The sequence below is a fragment of the Dermacentor albipictus genome, chromosome 1 (assembly GCF_038994185.2).
Source record: "Dermacentor albipictus isolate Rhodes 1998 colony chromosome 1, USDA_Dalb.pri_finalv2, whole genome shotgun sequence".
Lineage (NCBI taxonomy): Eukaryota > Metazoa > Arthropoda > Arachnida > Ixodida > Ixodidae > Dermacentor > Dermacentor albipictus.
The window spans coordinates 146,215,904-146,235,386 of NC_091821.1; the positions used below are offsets into that span (position 1 = coordinate 146,215,904).

General features: G+C 42.0%; 1 protein-coding gene across 3 annotated transcripts in view; it reads right to left on the reverse strand.

The window, feature by feature from the left end:
* The window catches only part of LOC135911028 (RING finger and SPRY domain-containing protein 1-like), a 76,444-nt gene that overhangs the window by 51,973 nt on the left and 4,988 nt on the right, over positions 1 to 19,483 (reverse strand). For all 3 annotated transcript variants that reach the window (XM_065443121.2, XM_065443123.2, XM_065443122.1), the window contains exons 4-6: positions 13,412 to 13,538; positions 8,256 to 8,314; positions 2,260 to 2,329 (exon numbers count right to left, since the gene is read on the reverse strand). In XM_065443121.2, coding sequence (XP_065299193.1) covers positions 2,260 to 2,329; positions 8,256 to 8,314; positions 13,412 to 13,538 — 256 coding nt within the window. The remainder of the gene's footprint in view (positions 1 to 2,259; positions 2,330 to 8,255; positions 8,315 to 13,411; positions 13,539 to 19,483) is intronic.

Below are 19,483 nucleotides of genomic sequence, written 5' to 3' on the forward strand. Positions count from 1 at the left end.
TCACTTAAGTGAAACTTAAGAGTTTTGCATTTAGCTGCACATTTACTACTGCTACAGTCAGTTACAACCTAACAATGCAGTGGTAAACACACCTCAAAGAAACTTAGTCATACACACATCAGCCAATCATCATTACTTACGTCCCTTACATGTTCTGTATTCACTTGACAATAGCTCGTCATCACCCATTTCCGGTCTGCAGCAAGGTGTTACAAAATGCCGCCACCGAGAAAAGACCACACTGCTTTCTAGATGAACAGCCAACCTCAAAGTGAGACCACACTGCTTTCTAGATGAACAGCCAACCTCAAAGTGCCACCAGCATATTTGTATGAATGTTTGTATGCGCACTCATCGGTAAGCACCCTGGTCTCTTCCCCATACTGTACTTTTGTCCAAGCAGCAAGTCCCAGCATGTCATCAGCTCTACTTTCTGCTGCAGCAATTCTCCATACTTTCGGCATGGTGGCAAGTTTCCTTGGTATCTTTGTTGCCTTTCCCAACCCCTTCTGGCTGGACGCACCTGACAACAGTGCACTGTTGGCTTTTTATAGCTGAGATATGACAGTGCCTTCCTTTATCAGTGCACAAAGGAAAATCCTTTTTGAGCAGAGAGTGATGAAGGGCAGGTGCCTTTGTGGAAGAAGCTCTGAATTCTCAGCAGGACATGCAGTACTTTCTTGGTCACTCATAGAATCGACCTAATGTTTACTTCACCAAAAATAAGCATTCAGTTGAATTTAATTTTTGGATGTTATGTGCCTAATCCACGATTTCATTATGAAGCAAGCCATAGCGGGAGACTCCAGATTAGTTTTGACCACCAGGGATCTTTAACATGGCCCCAAGGCACAGGACACGGGCGGTTTTGCATATTTGGGCGGCTAGTATGGCTGGGATTTCATTCCGCGCCCTCATGCTCATGCTAGCAGCACAACACCATAGCAGCTAAGCCAACATGGCGGATGTTCTAAGCATTCAGTGCTTTAGGAGGAGTGCACAGCTAATGAAGTCAGAAAAATGAAAATTTGAAGGGGCCCTGAAAGACATGTTAAGCGTAGCAAATAACTCATACTGGAAATGGGAGAATGCTTCGTGAACATCTGAGCCAAATATTGCTCAATTCCATGCAGCCGGAAACGCACAATGCCTCTGTAAAAACCGGCCATCTAAACTGAGCAAAATGACACCATGGTGCCCTTATACGACTATTGGCTAGATGTGTGAAAACGTCGCAAGCAATATCAACTTGATCAATGACCACAAAAGTGTTTAACAGTAACATTGTTCATGATACTTTATGTACTAAAAAATTGTAAAGTACCACTGCGTTCAGAATGTCTACATAAAAATTCAATTTTGTATTTCCGGTTTTCGGTGACTGTTGTCTGTTCAAGTTGTGCCACCTCCGCCACAGTGCAAGATTGTGGCGTCGTTGAAGTTTTGCTGATTGCTACCACAGTGTGCATCTGCACGTTCAAGGGCATCTTTTGCTTTGTGTATAGAATTTGTGCGCACATTGGCGCCCATGAGACGTACAGTGCAAACATGGCATTTGTTGTTTCTGCAGTTGTGTAATTTGTGCGAGACATGCTTCAGTGGCCATTTGCTGTAAATGAACACAGAAATGCAACATCTGTGTGTAGTTATTGGCTGTGAAGATGGAGATTAGTGGAAAAAATGCACTGCACCAGGTACCTTACGACGGGCAGCTTCAGCAAGCCTGATTAGGTGACAACCTCCATATTTTCGCCAGAGTTTATTAGTGCACTGTAGGCTCCAAAACCATAACTAGAGATATATACGTCAACATCTAAATCCTAATTGATATAGAGCACCACCATTACATTCAGTGGGCAGAGCGTTGAAGGCACTGCCGCTCTCCACCATAGCCTCTGCAGTGCAAGCCAACGATGACGGAGCGGGAGCACTGCAGAGGGGACAAAGGGACTCTATGATTATGGATAATTCTTCTTCTACTGAATGCATTGAAATACTTTTTGCTGCAAAATATTTCTAAAATTGTGTCCTTTCATGTAAAATGTTTTTTGCGACTTCGATGAAGTGCTGCAGAGGCCCCTTTAAAGCAAGGGCAGGCCACAGCACAGCGTGCCTAGTGAACAAAGCGCATAGTAGAATAGATGCATGATAACTATGGACTATACATACTTTCTATAGCACAGTTGTGAATTTTCAATTCTGTATCACAGCATTGCAAAAAAAAAAAAAAAATCTAAACTAGGTTGCAAAAAAACTCACTTGTTTGAGCAAATTTCTCCAAGGCAATAAGTGAGAACAAGATCACAAGTGTGTTGCATGTGATGGGATCCTGCAAAATAATTGAGAAAAAGAAAAGGAACACACACACACAACAATGCTAATGATGCTGTTTTCAAAACATATCAATGTTTAAACAAGGCTCTAAAGCAATACAAATTTTGCACACTCTAGCAGAAACTTTATTTATTAAAATTTTTGAGGGCACTATTAAAGCTGAAACACCTACTCCAGTTATTAGAGATATTATTAGTGAAACATAGTTTGAATTCCAAAGTGTAATGCCTAACTGCTAGTTATAACAGAAAGCACTGAGACAGCATGACAACATCGACATTAGCCTTACACAGGTGACTGATACAAATTGACATACATAAACACTATAACAAGATGAAACCTGCCAGTTTAATGCTGGTTATTTTTCTTTTTCTTTCTTATATCTTCATCAGACCTTTACAAGTAACTTCTGAAAGAGGGCATGGTGTTGCAATACTATCAAAATGAAATCAACCTGTCAAACGCTTGCTTTAGGTTTCTTGGTATTTTCAAGCCTACACAAGCAACCTTTGGCAACAAAACATAGGATTGCTTTTCAATACTCCTCATTCTTCCAAAATTCAGTAGTCATGTGGTTATGTGGTTCCTATTTGTTATATGGGAGTCATTTACCAGCCAGCCAAATTTTGCATTGTCTTGAAAAGGACACCTCTTGGTCTCTTGTGTAAGCACCGATTACAGTATTTATTAACATTGTAGAGAAACATTCCTTGCTTTCAATGCATGAATTGCATTTCACTCACTAATGACTATATCCACTGTGAATTATTAAGAGCACCTTTCCTGCAGGTAACAATACCATCAATATTTAAGACTTTAAGAGTACTTTATTAGATAGCTGCTGACTCCAAAATCATGGTATAGGGCCTCAATTCTTTGAACCCATAACAACTGATTAATGATATATTTTAATGTGACCAGTTCAGCACACATGTAAGTGAATCATGTCTTTGCGGCATATGGTCTTTTGAGCAGAACTCCTAATTACATCACAGACTGCTGATGCACACAACAATCGGCCTGGTGCAGTGGCTGCAAGCTGCACCATGACAATGTCACAGAAGGATGCAAGCCCACAGCACCATATCAGCCATTCTTTCGTCCTTCACACTCCTTCCCTGCATACAATAGGGAATCTTCCAGAATGCATAGTGCCCCTCTCACCTCCTCTTGCCTATCATTCCTTTGAGTGCCTAATACGTGCTGCTTTTGGCAAGACTGTCGCAGAGGGGCCTACAAGCAGTGCACTGGACTGACAGACTTGCACATAACCAATTTGACATACTATGCTACCACCACCTCCGTGGTGGTGGTAATGTACACCTTATGCCATGAATCCGTGCTTCACTTCGAATGCGTTTTGCACTGGCCATGTTAAAAGATCATATAGTTCATGATTTAATACATATTTGAGGAATTGAAGCCACATAGTGTGATTACCGAATAACACCAAAGATTACCGAAGACATGTCCTGGGGAAAAGTGGCAGGACAAGATGAAATAACCGTCGATTTAATCAAAGATGGAGGAGATATTATGCTTGAAAGGCTTGCCACCCTTTATTCACAATGCCTCACGACTTCAAATGTTCCAGAGTGCTGGAAGAATGCCAACATTACACTAATCCATAAGGGAGACATTAAAGAATTGAAGTATTATAGACCCATTAAATTGCTTTCAGTATTGTATAAAATATTCACCAAGATAATTTCCAATAGAATAAAGGCAACATTTGACTTCAATCAATTAAGAGAACAGGTTAGCTTCAAGAAGGGATATTCTACAATGGATCACATCCATGTAATCAATCAGGTAACTGAGAAATATGCGGAGTACAACCAATCTCTCTATATGGCTTTCATAGATTATGAAAAGGCATTTCATTCAGTAGAAATACCAGCAGTCATGGAGGTATTCCGTAATCTAGGAGTACAGAATGCATTCGCGACTATTTTGGGAAATATCTTCAAAGATTCCACACCTACCTTGGGTCTTGCCTATGAAGAAAAGGGTCAGGCAAAGAGACACAATCTCTCCACTGCTATTCACAGCATGCTTAGAAGACGTATTCAAGCTATTAGATTGGGAAGGCTTAGGAATGAGAATCAACGGCAAATATGTTAGCAACCTTTGGTTTACAGATGACAGTCATGTCCAGCAACACAGGGGATGAATTGCAACAAATGATTGAGGACCTTAACCGAGAAAGTGTAAGAGCAGGGTTCAATATACAAACGACAAAGATAATGTTTAATAGCCTGGCAAGGAAACAAAAATTCATGATCGCCAGTCAGTCTCTAGAATCCGCAGGAGTAAGTTTATCTAGGTTAATTACTCATAGGGGACCCTGATCATGAGAAGGAAATTTACAGAATAAAAATGGGTTGGAGTGCATACGGAAGGCATTACCAAATCCTGACAGGGCACTTACCACTGTCATTGAAAAGTGTACAATCATCGCATTCTACCTGTGCTAACATATGGAGCAGAAACTCGGAGGCTTGTAGTGCTGTGTAGAAACTCGGAGCTGCATAGTGAACTGTGATCACGAAAACCAAATAATAAATATTGTGATGCTTCATTTGAAATGGCCAAAATGGCAGATATTTCTTTAGTTTAATTTTTTGGCAATAACATGGATTACATTAATCAAATGGCAAACATCCTAGCTAAATGCATAATTTGCTTATTTTACTACATTAGTGCCAAATTGCTTCGTATTGACTTTTTGCATAAAAGGTCAATAAAAATTTACACTTTAATTTCTTCATTACTTAGCACACTTGAAGGGCTCTTATAACCACTCTTTAGTGGAGAATCACCAAATAATGTTTTTTTCTGAAATGTGGCTACTTGGTTTGATATGACCATGTGTCGTATTGGCAGCGAGCTCCACCACTGGAAAAGCTAGCGCCACCATCAGCGTGACGTGGCATGAGGGATCACGTGGACACAGCGGCCGTGTCGGCTGCTTCGGAAGCGCCAAAGCGAGTTGAAAACGCAAGTTTAAAGTCCCACCTACGCCGCGGTTCTGATTAAGTGGTGAGGCTTTACCACCTTGGGTGTCTACTTGACAACATTTGAAAGTACTATAATAGGTAGTGGCTGCCTTTGGAGGCGTGCAGCATTGTAGGCTACTGCTCGGTGTCGCAGTGCCGGACGTACGCAACGGAGCCCGGTGTCAGCCTTATTCACACGTAGCCGCAGGGCAAGGAGCTGCGTGAAGCTTGGCTGGCGAAACTTAGAACCGGCAGACAGCCATCGGCTACAACTTGAGTATGCAGCAAACACAGACACGAGGAAGATTTCTGCTACGGCGCCGGGACTGCGTGATGTTCGGTGAGTAGCAGAAAAGGCGCACCGAGACGCTCGCCTGCGCCCACTGCCTGGCTGATGTCATGACGGTTTGGTCTATGAACTTGTTGATGCTAGATACTGGCAAGTTCACTGGATTGGAAAGGGAGCGGTAAGACGCACATTAAACAAAGGCACGGCATATGGCCATGTTTGTGTTATAAATTAATGTACTGAATTACGAAAAACAAGCAGAGGGAAATCGCGCGCTGAGAAGACCGATAAACATACAGTGCGACCCAACTTTAGAAATAATATTGAAATGTCCAAGAATTAAGAAGACAAAAAAAGATTGAATCGTCGCGACGGCAAATCAAAGTCGCCGTAGCTAGGTGTCGAAGTCTCTATAACGGAATTATTTTTGAACAGTTCTGATAGCGTCCACGCAACAATGGTTGCTAGTGTACAGTCAAATGCTCATTTGCTGCGGCCTAAAGCTCACGGCATGGTGCGAAAACGCGCTCACAGCGAAAGCAAAACATTGTGCGCGGACATGCATGCAGACGCGTAGTCGGTCGCTGCGAACCTTTGCGATCGCTAGATTGAGGCTCCATTCTGTTGTGCCCCATTTGGTTATACAGACAGCCCACTCTAACAACATATTTCAGATTGTTTACTCTCAGCGTTTGGCTACCTTTCACGCAAAAAGCCGGTTCGGGAGACTCAATCGCGGCGACCGCGCACAGTGGCATTCACTGTGCGTATTCGGTAAAGAGATAGCGTCTGGAAACGATTCCATGCTTTCAGTTTGCCCAAGATTATTATATTGACAGTCAAAAACTTCCCTCGTCTTGATAGTACCTACATAAATGCCCAGGAGGGCTGCCAAGTGGCGTTTTTATTGAGCGCCGTAAGCGAAACCCATAAGGAGCGCGCCGCGCGATTCCTCACACTACACAAGGGAGGTACTTCCAACAGATGGCGACTCCGTAACTCCTCGCCGCCAATACAGCACATAAAGACAATGGACTAAAAGAGTAGAGAAGTGGCACAATTTTTATTTTTTTTGTTTGCCGAGTATCTAAAGAATGATGCATAAGCAGCGTACTAAATACAGTAAATAGCATGCCACATCTGCATCCACTGCAGGACATCAACCTCCGTGCCAGATTAAAAAAAAAAACTGCTCTTGGTGTTGTCATGGGAGTTGAGACATCACCAAGCATTACCAGGCATTACCAAGCATCACCAAGCAATTAGACACCAAAAGAGAAAGCACGTCAGCACTTTTTCTGTTGTAAACAAACAAGGCACACTGGTGCCTAGGCGCTTGCCCACTACCGCTGCGGCAGATGCCATACAGCAGAACCACGTGACTGGAACTCCACCAGATCTTGGTCGTGCTCCCAGGTTGAAGTTGAGAGTGCCTCAAAGAGCTTTGAGCTGGAGTGTAAATTTCTGAAAGAACTTGCCGAATGCGTTCCAAGCACTTGATTTTGGACAGGGCTGAATGTAACATGTGTCGCCAGAGCACCCTGGACTACTCAAAAACGACCAACCGAATGTATCATAATATGACAGCAAGCAATGGATGTCAGTCGTCATTAACTCTTTCACGTGAAAAATAGGCGTTTTTTGTAGGTTATGCCAGATTTTTTTTTTCTGGATGAATTAGTGCACTAAATATTTTGTGTAATACATTTAAAAAGAATCAGAATGAATGCATTTTTCCCGCGTAAAAGTTTTATTAACGCCATGTATGTCATAAAATATGATACAAATTGCCAGAATCAAGATTGTGGGATAAAATTGAACAAAATTTGTAAAGACATGCTTGTATCTACTAAGAAAAAAATGTAACAAAAATTATGAGATACACAAAATGTATTGCCGTCTAATAGCCACTACCTCCCCCCCCCCCCTAACAATCGAAATTTTTCATTGAACAGGTATCCCACTGCAAAAATTTAAGTGCAAGCACTATAGTTTAGCAAGCCGGGCTGTGGCCACCGATGTTCCGGGCTGGCTTGCATTGTCGTCGCTCTCAGAGTGAAAGTACGATGAAAAGGCAGCATCTTCTGACTCGCTGCTGCTCATTCCATTGATAAAATCAGCAGCAGACACAGCGGAATCACAAGATCTGTGATCTTTCAAAGCATGCACGCCGCTCCCAAAGACACCCATTTTTGCTTTCTACTGTGACGGTTGCGAAACTTCGGAGTGCATTAAAAAATTTAATGCCTGGCAAGGAAAAAGCGAACTGCTTAGCAAACAAGAATATAGTTCTCCTCCTTCACGTCCGATAGCGCAGTGTGTCCACGAGTGGCGCGGAAAGTCTTGAGAGGGGCGCTTCAAACCATCTTTAACGGGCTAACAATGCCCAATGGGCACGGTACAGAAAGAGTTAAAGAGTAGAGATGCTGTAGCAGGTTGCCACTAGGGTCACATCCACGCTTTGGCCTAAGAAATCAATGGCTGGGGCAGTACTACTCATAGTCTCCCTTTATAAGTATCTGTCTCCACATTATGTTACTTTAGATTAAAAATATCCTCTTGGATTACTTAGCTTTTTCTCTTAATTTATTGGGAAAATGTAGGGAAACAAAGCTTGAACACAATTCACTCACCAAATTTGCAATGAGGTATTCAAGTGTATCTTCCGTCAGAAGTGCAACACTGCTTGGTCCTGTTTATGCATTCAAGAAAGTAAGAAATTAAAGGAAGAAAAAAAAAAGATGCCAGAAATAAATGACTGAACTTCACATTAAAGTGTCTGCATGGTGAAAGCAAACTAATAAAAACCTCATGCCACAATACAGTGTCAACCGTATGCAATCATATACTTTAACCTCCTTTGCAGCTGCTCTGGCCAATAACTTTCAGAAACAGCACAGAAGTGCTACTGCTTTTGCAGAAAGGCATAATAACTTCTTTATTTCATTAGGAACAGCCAACTATTTTGTGCCACTGCTTGAAGCACTTTTCAGGTTGGAGGCAGGGATTTGTCTTGGCCTTGCAGTAAATTTTACTGCAGAGGTTTTAGGTACTCCTCCTCTGCACCACAGTTACATTCGCATTCACAGACCACCCACAAGTTGCCTTTATAAAATGTATGTGGGGTAAACATCATGTTTTGGCTGTCATGCTGCATAATGTGTGCACATAACCAACTCTGCCACTGGAAACTATGTAGAAATGCACAAAGTGCAATAATCAGGTGTTCAAAAATTTTTCAACAGGTGCCACTACCAAATCCCACCCCCAACCACTTGAAAATAAAGAATAAGTGTAGGTGTGTATGTGTTCAAGGTAGAATGTGTTGGGTGCTGCCTGACATGTGACTACAAATGTAAACAGCTACATATAATATGTCATGGTATTAATGCGACAGCGTTAAGGAGCTCGTGTTGCAGAAAAGCCTCAGAAAAACATCATGTTTTGGCTGTCATGCTGCATAATGTGTGCACATAACCAACTCTGCCACTGGAAACTATGTAGAAATGCACAAAGTGCAATAATCAGGTGTTCAAAAATTTTTCAACAGGTTCCGCTACCATCAATCCCACCCCCAACCACTTGAAAATAAAGAATAAGTGTAGGTGTGTATGTGTTCAAGGTAGAATGTGTTGGGTGCTGCCTGACATGTGACTACAAATGTAAACAGCTACATATAATATGTCATGGTATTAATGCGACAGCGTTAAGGAGCTCGTGTTGCAGAAAAGCCGGTGTCGGCGGCGTTGGCCGTGAGCGAAAAATCCCGGAAGGCAATTAATAAATAAAAACAACTTGCAAGATGGGCTGGGTGGGAATCGAACCAAGGTCTTCAGAGTGTGAGACGGAGACGCTACCACTCAGCCATGAGTTCGATGGTTCAATGTGGGACAAAAGTGCTTCTAGTGAATGCGGTGTTGCCTTAGAAATGTGCCGCAGAAAGCTATACTGCTGTGTATATCGGTAATTATGAGCATGTAAATTACAGAAGTCGCAGTTAAACGCGTAGCGAAGTACATTTCCGCTACACTTCTGCACTTTCCGCACACGCAGAGCCATCTTGCGGCAAACACAGAAGACCCCTCCTCGCAATGTACGGCGCTGCCCCGACAGGTGGCGCGCCATGCGCACATGGGGGCTGTGCGGGGACCGGTGCAAGGCGCGTCGCGGCCCAGCTGTCCATGCCGATCACAATGTTTGGCTCGCGTAGATCGTTTCCCCCTCTGAGACACTGAGTTTTTTGGTTCGTTCCGCTTGCTCAGGCGCACGTTTTGTTGCCGTGCAGAACACTGCGTTGCTCGACGCTCACGGCGTGATTGGTGGGTGCAAAGTCTGATGCGGGCGCCTCGTAAGTGATTGCTGCACCGTAATGCGTTGTCTTACACACCTTGGCGGGCCGACGGGAACGCTGTCGCATTCCACTCTTGAAGCCGAAGCTTAAGCGTCCTCCAATTTTTTTATCATAATGTAAACAAGTATTATGTTACTGCCTAGTTAGCGCAGCTCAGACTTTTTGCAGTGAATTATATTTGCAACACTGTGCCTACTTCCAAGGCTTCAAAAATATAAGTATAACCATGAACATATACATAGAGCAAGTAAAAGCTCCTCTGCTGCTTGGTTTGAAAGGCTGTTCTTGCATTGCATGAACATCCTAAGTTTTAATTAATTTAGATTAGCTCCACAAATTTAACAGAAGTTTCATTTATGTCATAAGTGTGTGTGTGCACATGTATGCATGCATAAAAAGGGGGTGGGTTGAGACTGTGTACTTCACAAATGTCACACTTTCCAGCTTGTAACTTCTACCTGAAAATATTTTACACCCTTCAATGGTGACCACTAGTTTACTTCAGAAAACAGTTCGAACTGGCCTTTGGATTGGATTTCACATGGCCTGACATATCCTAAATATATTTCTAACAGTTTCTAATTTATATTGTGCCTTTTCAGTTGCGACAGACAAGTTCTTGCTTCCCTGCACTATTTAACTAACAGACGCTATGACATTAATCATTATACAGTCACAATTTCTTGCCATCATTTTTAAAGTACACAAATGCCACAAAAATGTTAATATATGCACAGAAAACAATATATCTTCCTGCGACATCTGGGCTGTATTGGAAACAGTAAACTTTTTTACCTATGGCACACCAATTCATTCATGCGAATAATACAGCAGCTTCCTCTCTTCCCTATCATGGACAGATTGTGAACTCTGATCGCAATTTCTAGACAGTCTTGTGCGCTTAAGAGCTGAAATCACTTTTTTTTACACATGTGAAAATATAATTATGGATGGTGGTAACCCATGTCTTGCACTTACCACATTTCAGAGTTGTCATTTTCCTTTTTTCCCCTTGAAAATTTTATCCTTATCATTCTCAGCAAGAAAATAGATTACGCAACTGGTTTGCAATTCGAATTCACCAATAAACTTAACAAAAGAAAAGGTCATAAAGAAAGAAAAACATGAAAGCCCTCTATGGCAAATACTCGATGTCTAAGCACACCAATACAAATAGAAACCTAAAAATTAAACCCTGCATGATTTGCCAAATGCCCAAAGTGATAGCACCAGTGTGCCACAAGCAATCTGAAAATTACTTTTGTAGCCTTCAAAGCAGGACATTATGTGCAGCAGTGTTTGGCAATCCTCACACCAGGTCGTGGTCTCCCTTGTGTGGCTTTGTTATGTATACACAGAAAACGTCCATACGTTCAGGGAAATAGCAACAGCCCTTAAATCTGGGAAATGGCAGCACAAATTATCACAGGCACTGCTGTTTCCAAGCCTCCACTCTTAGTCAAATAGGTAATGAGAGCAAGTACTCCCTCTGATGCCTCAACTGAGTAACATAAAACTGGTTGACCAGCATGGCTCATTTTTGGCAAATGGAAGCAAACCACCTGTGATCTGGATGGACTACACTAGGCTCCCATTAACCCGAACCTGAAGGTATCCCGGAAAGTTGTTGAACTCATCATATGAAGTTCAGTTTCACATGATAATCCCACAACACGTGGATTATTTGAGTAGCTGTTACTAGAGGAAATAAAAAACTGTACCAGAAAAAAAAATAATACCAACAACAGCATGCAGTTCACTATGAGTGAGTGAAAGTCTTGTGACCTCGCCAGCAACGAACTACAGGACTAAGCTATGAGCAAAACGAGCGCAAGGTAAAAGCGGGAGCCAACGTTTCGAAAAGTGGACATGTCTTTCTCAAGGCTTGTCTTGTCTTGACTTGCCTTGAAAAAGAAAAGTCCACCTGTCGAAATGATGGCTCCCACTTTTACCTTGTTTCACTCATCATCTTGAATTTCCATCTCCCGCCTTCCCCGTGTTTTGCCGAATCTAAGCTGTATTTTGCAGAAGTGATCAAGCCACCTGTTGCTGCTCGAAATATTCACGCTTAAACTCTGGCTGATTTACTGGCTGATTTAGGAGACAGTGTTGAGGAGCCATGCAATTAGGATGTGTTCAAAATCTTTGAATGCCGCACTGCACATTATCCTCCATTTTGCAGCAAACTTGCAATCATAGAAAGTGTTCATTACCCCCTCTTTTTCTTCCAAGATACCTGGCATAGCACTTTTCAAGATATCAAACATGCGAGGTATATGAAACTTTTAAAATGTTGCCTCATGCACCATAACAATACAGCAACTTTCTCTGTAAGTTCAAGTGGCTTACAATCACACCCACACATGAACTAAATGCAACTTGCACAACATGAATGAGATCTTGCACTACACTGTGAATCCACTGTCGCTGAAACCACTAGAGTTGTGCATAGCCCCGACAAGGCTCGTATGCTTTCCCTCCCAGACTCCAGTGACCGTTGCTGCCTGACTTGTTTACCAATGGTAAGAAAGACTTTGTTTCCATGCCTTTCTATCCTGTCATTCCTTGCTCCTGCAGCACCATGGACATGCCTTGTATCACAGCCCTTATGGCAATGAAAAAATGTTTTCATTAATTTTGCCTTGTTTCCATGAACTAGCACTTTGCTCCTGACTGTGTGTAGCCAGCACAAGGCTCTCATGTAACATCAGCCATTTTGATTTGCAACACTGGAGGCAGTCCTGGTGTTGGCGGTCATTACGATGGTCAGGATAACTGAAATGCGAGACTACCCTGGCTCATGGTATGCACTAGAATTTTTTTTTGTACACTGGGCCTATGGATAACAAATCAAAAGCTTTGGAAGGATTTTGCATATCTGCAGGTTCAGCTTAACAGAGTTCAGCTTATTGATATATTACTGTAGTAGGACCCCCCTTATATGGTGCTAAAACTGTCTGCAAGAACATGTACAGCTTGGGTTTGAGATTTAAATAGTCAAAGGTGTCTAAAAAAATCTTTTGATGCAGTACAACTATTTTGATCTTTCTCACAATATGATAAATTAGTGCCCACAATATGGTGCACAAGTTGTAATGGTAGTAATACCCGTAGAACTCACTCCCTATATGTTACCTTTGAATTTGGCATGCAAAAAGGACGGACTAGTTTAGTATAGCTCTTTATGCTCATTATAACACATTATAAATGGCCTATAAAGGAAAGTTCTGCTTCTTCACTGAAAAAAATTATCTGTCTCACAAACTGGTGTAATTCGTAGAAAGAAAGTTTGCTGAAAAAATGCCCCCATACATTAGGCTCCTTGACTTGGCATTTGTCAAAGAAATGAAAAGCATAGAATCACCACAAGCTATTAAGTAATTCAGAGAAATTATTTTCGCAAGAAAAACCAACTTTGGGCAGCACAATAAATCTTACCTGCAAGCTTCTCTGCAATACACCCGAGGACAACACAAATGTTTCGGTGCCAGGTTGGGTTGTTCCTGCCACTCAGCGACAGCTCTCTTGAGAGTTGAAACATTTGTGACAACTTTCCCACGGATTCCTTGATTAATAAAGATAAAGCAACTAAGTCAGGACAATGATATGCGAAGCTGGCCAGAATAGTTTATAGTAAATGTACATGGAGTGATGCACAGAACATTACAACAAAAATGCAAGGTCCACAGGTTAGGCACTTCAAGAGACTAGTTTTCGAAAGATGAAGTGCCAACAGAGACAGCACACTAATGAAGAAAGAACAATGACAGGACAAGGCACTTGTCCAGTCACTGTTCTTTCTTCATTAGTGTGCTGTCTCTGTTGGCACTTCATCTTTTGAAAGCTATGAACCAATTAGCCCTAAAATGTGTTCTACTGCAAGAAATTAGTGAATGAAATAGAACACACAAGCCACCTCTTCGAGGCTTTTCCACACCCTCCACCATTGTTCAAATGGGAAATAAAGCTTAATTAATTAATTAATTAATTCAAGACCTTAGGAACAGTACTCAGTCTCTAGCAACATTTTCATAACACAGGTTATTAGATATTCTGCTTGCTGCAAGCAGCAGCTCTCATATGCTCTTCTACCTTATTGCATCTTTAATGTGGCAAACTGCCAGACACATACGGATAATGGCATGCAGTGGAATCATCAAAATATCCCATTTCAATTTTATGCTTTCTAATAAATAACTACCATTTTATGCTATCATACCCAACTTACAAATATTAAAGTCAAGACCATACCAACTATTATCTTCTTAAAGGCAGAGACAACAGAGAAAGCAGCATTTGGGTGAGAAAGCTTTCCATTCATGCCAGCGGGCAGCCCAATAGTGTCAAGCAAGGCAGGAGAAAATGTAAGGCCTGACAGCACTAGAGAAGGCACTTCAGGTGCATTCCATTCTTCTATGTATGGAAGGAGCACTGAAAATCTAGGAAAGTTCAGCTTCAGCCTCAGAAACAGTCACTGCAAGAAACTAATTATGTAGTGCAATGCCTGTGAAACAAGCTACCAGCAGCAATCCTTGAGGAAACAGCACTGCTCTCCAACATGTGCCGTACCATGCACCCATGCACTGTATATAGTGCCGTGGTAGCTCAATTGGTAAGAGCATTGCATGCATAATGCGAAGATATGGGATCATTCCCCACCTGCGGCCAGTTGTTTTTCCATCCATTTTCATTTCCTTTAATTTATAATTTCTTTAATTCATTCAGTAAGTACAAGTAATTTCCCCTATGTTGCCCTTGGTGTCATTGTATGTTGCCGTCTTATAATATGATTAATAAAAACCGGGCCCCTCGGTTCTCTTTCTTTTTCCTTCACTACATACGGAGGGTCTCGAATACGGCAATATTGATGCCTTCAGGTAGCATGTATGGGCTTATTGGCGAGATGCCTTCTCCCAAAAAGATCACGTACTCATGACGCCTGCGGCAGAAAGGATGTTGCACATCTGCTGCCAAGGTTTGTGAGTGGTGGGTGGTAGCGCTGGCTAACACTCCCAGGGTCAGTTCTAAGTAAAACATAAATACCCCAGAAAATGGATGGGAAAATGGCGCCGCGGTAGCTTAATTGGTAAGATCAGCTCACGCGTAATGTGAAGACCTGGGATTGTTCCCCACCTACAGCCAGTTGTTTTTTCATCCATTTTCATTTCCTTTAATTTATCATTTCTTTAATTCATTTAGCAAGTACAAGTAATTTCCCCTATGTTGTCTTTGTTTAGTGGCTTCTTATGACAGCAGCTTCCTGTCGTACAAGCTTTCTCGTGCTTTTTCATAGATTTACACAAGTTTCAGGGCTTCTCAGATACAGTGCTGCCAAATTTTTTTCAAGCATGTCACTAAACAAAGAAAAGGAAGTCGCCAAAATTTAGCTGAATACTGTTGCAATGTTGCTAAAGTTGTCGGTCAAACTGTCAAGGGACTTTTAAATAACATAGGTGGTTTAGAACACTATAATATAAGCGAAGATGGTGCAACACATCTATAAGATACCCTGCGCAGATTGCGACTACGCATACATCGATGAATCGGGCAACTTTAAACAGAGACTGAGGCAGCATCAGAAAGATGTTGAAAAGAAACGCACAGTTTCGAATGCCCTTGCCGAGAACACGGATGCAACAGGCCACAAGATTGACTGGGATCGCTCGAGTATTATCGGCCAAAAAAGAAACATTGAAATTGCGGCTGTATCTGGAATCGCTTGAGATACAAAAAACATGTCACACGCTCAATCAAAATGAGGGGACCCCTCCCCCCGCCATACACGCGCTGCTTAAGTCACATTGTGAAGTATACATAAGCTTCCATGAACTTTCATTTATCCCATTGTGAACAAGGCTTCCATAGGGAAGCCGAAACGTCCTTTAGATTTCATTCTTTTTATTACTTCTTTTGGTCGGTGTCCATCGTTTTATTGCTTTAACACATTACCAAACATTTTATGTTCGTGCAGTGTCTGTGTAGGTGACAAATAAACATTTAACAGCAGGGTGAAGAGGGCATTAAAGGGCCCCTCACCAGGTTTGGCCATTTTAAACAGACAAGCGCAGTGTAAACGATGCATGCCGATGATCGGGTCTGCAAAGTATCACACCGCTGCGCGTTGTGAAACCAGCTGAAATTTCAAACCAAATGCCATGCGCCCTTCATCTCAAGGCAGCCGTGCTCCCAGCCGGAGAGTTGAGGCCAGATGCACAAGTGCGCCTATGTAATTCACATTGCCGAAACGTCACTCACTGAGACAAGTGACTTCGAGAACTGTTAAAGGTTACAGCAGTTATTTGTTTGATCTGTTGCTTCACTAGATGATCTAATGTTTATAGAAATAATAAAACCTACAAACCGAATGTCTGAGAGTCCTACTTTTACTCCGTGCCGTAGCAACATTGGGGTACTTCCATTTCGTCTGCATGTTCCCACACTGTGCAGTTGTGCATGCAAGAAACAAAACTATCGGCCATTTTTTACCGGATTTCAGTGCGTGAGTGTGCTCTTTGATCTGCTTGCACCTGCCTCAGTGCTTGTGTGACCCTGACTTACACTGCTAGTCAGGTGCTCTTGTGCAGAGCATACAAAAACATGCAGTGTGCAAAATGAGACAAACGCCACAGCTCACGCACGAGACTGTTGCCGAAAGTGCTCCCCACAGCAAAAATGCAAGAGAGAGAAACGAAAAGGAAGGCGGGGCCCATGACATATGCGTAACGCATTCCTCCGGCTCCAGTATGGGAGAACGAAAGGAAGCAATTTTGCTTGCAGAGGCTAAACAGGGAGAAGTGAAGGGAGTGTCTATGTTGGCGGTAAAGCTCGCCTCCTGAAATCGTTGGTCAGCAGCACTTCAAATATTTCTATCTGCAATTGTGGAACCAATTTGAAAAAATATTTGCAGTAGAATGCTCCCTAGAGGGCACGTAACAACTTCCAGCATATAATCAAAATTTGTTGTGTGGCCTGGTGGGGGGCCCTTTAACATTATTAATATCTTTGACGTAATAGTAATGGGTGTAAGGCGGTGGTCCCAGGTTCGAGTCCCGGACCTGGACAAATTTTTGTTCAACTGAGAAGATTTTCTTTCGAGGAACCCATTTGGGTTTCCTTTGTAGCAGTCAGCTATGTTTGCGTGGATGTCTCATTTTCCCTTAATAATTACTGATATGTCTACAAAACAACAAATGATGACAAACAAACTTTCATGTTCATCTTCAGACTGTAAGATTTGTATACAAATCCAGTGCAATTGAAAATAACACGGGTAATCTGATTTTTTTAGCGTAATGATACACTTGGTCCAGTACTGCCAGCAGATTTTCTAGATTTGACACTCGCAAGAGGAGAACTAAATTCTGTGGCATGCGCTTGTTCATGTTGTTATTATGGCCTTTACACAGGACAAATACTGTGTTGCCACCTCTTGTTGCACTTGAAAGCTTCATGCACTATTAATTTCCTTGAAAGCCACCAGAAACGTAAACGGTGTATTCAAATGCACGTGAGCTTCGCGTAACATGTGCAGCCATTACAACATGTATTCCTTTGTACAGTTGATTTGTCGTATTACAATGCACCTACTACATTCAATATCACACCAATTTATTACAAATGGTACATTAATTTACTGATATGCTTGCTAACATCCACCAATGGAACAAATTTAGTGAAATTCCAGGAACTGCTCAGGAGACCTATGCAAATAGGTTTTGCAAAAAAAAAATGGCGATTTTGCAAGCATAAAGCCCGATTCTTTTGGAACAATATACCACACTGTATGGCCTCCATGGGTGCAGAGGGCAGTTGCTTCAGTGTAGTCACAAAGCCCGCGCATCATACAGCCAGTATTGGCCGCCTACTTTCAGCTCTTGAATAATGACGTCTGATCTATATCGCCGTTTTCAAAGGAACTTTCTTTGTCATTAAAATGTCGCCAAATTGCTCAGAATGTCACTAAAGAAAGTCACTGGTCGCTAAATAAAAAAATATTTTTGCTAAATATTATGACAAAATTGTTAAAATGGCAACACTACTCAGATGATGCGCACAACTTCCGTGGCTTTTCAGGCACAAGTGTCTGCAATAGTGTAACCTGTCACCATGACTTTCCAGAGGCATATACTCTCAACTCCTACAATCCCAGGATGGAGCATAAAAAAGCTGAACTACAGCAGTCAAGCAGCCAATACGCAGCCTTCAAGGAGGAAGTAATGACCTTCTGCTAGGAGGTGTCATCCTTCTTGTCAAGAACAAAATGAACAAACCGTTATGTGCCTAAGCTTGTAGGTATGACCTGCACAGATGTACATCCTCCTCATTACCAATGACAAATGCATGCTAACTAGTGCATTACATTAGCACTGAGCCTAAGTTTTTGAGTAAATAGTTTGAGCCACTTGCCATCAACGATATGTTCACAAATGCAGAACAGGCAGCAATGGTACTGAGTAGCACTGTATAAATAGGTATAAGTGGCAATGTATGGATACTGTCCTTCGGTAACACTGACGATTCCTATATTTACCTTATAGTTTCTTAGCAATAAAATTAACAATCTTATAATTTGGGCAACAAAGTCACGTAACCTAGAAACATAGGTGAAATCTGACGTAGTAGTTCTGCGGAAACCCGCAAGGTGGAGAGAAGTAATGAATAAAGGGAACATCAGACATCCACTTGTTCGTAGCAATTGCTACAAAGGAAACCCATACGAGTTCCTTGAAAGAAAAGCCTCATAGTTGAAGAAAAATTCGTCCTAGTCCGGGACTCGAACCCGGGACCACCGCCTTTCCGGGGCAGCCGCTCTACCATCTGAGCTAACCAGGCGGCTAGCAGATGGCAGGGCGAAGTTGAATTTGTCGACAACACGAAGCTTTCTTCAACTATGAGGCTTTTCTTTCAAGGAACCCGTATGGGTTTCCTTTGTAGTAATTGCTACGAACGGGTGGATGTCTGATTTTCCCTTTATTCACAGGTGAAATCTGAATTAAATGCCTGACAGGCATGTCCTATAATGTGAACTCCAAGACGTATGTTATATATTGAACAACAACAACAACAACAACAACAACAACAACAACAACAACAACAACAACAACAACAACAACAACAACAACAACATTATTATTATTACTATTATTATTATTATTATTTATTTGCACAAGGTCTGCAACCTATAAAAATTATTTTCGAAAGTTCAGCCTTACATGAGTGAATATGGTTATAAATTTTATCCAGGCCAGGATGAGCTCTACTTCTTGTATTTAAAGCAAGGAAATCTTGGCACTTTAGTTGCTCTATAACTGATTCATTTACTTCATTATTATGCTAAACTCTGTGGAAATGGAAAAAAAGCCTGGGCTTGGGGCATTCCACGGGACTCAAGAGGCACTGAGTCACAACCAGCCTAGAATTGGCACGCATGCTTCCACCTGTGCTGCAGAGTTTGTCGCTGCATGCAATGTATGGCACCTCAATGTCATTACCTGTGCCATGACTTTACTG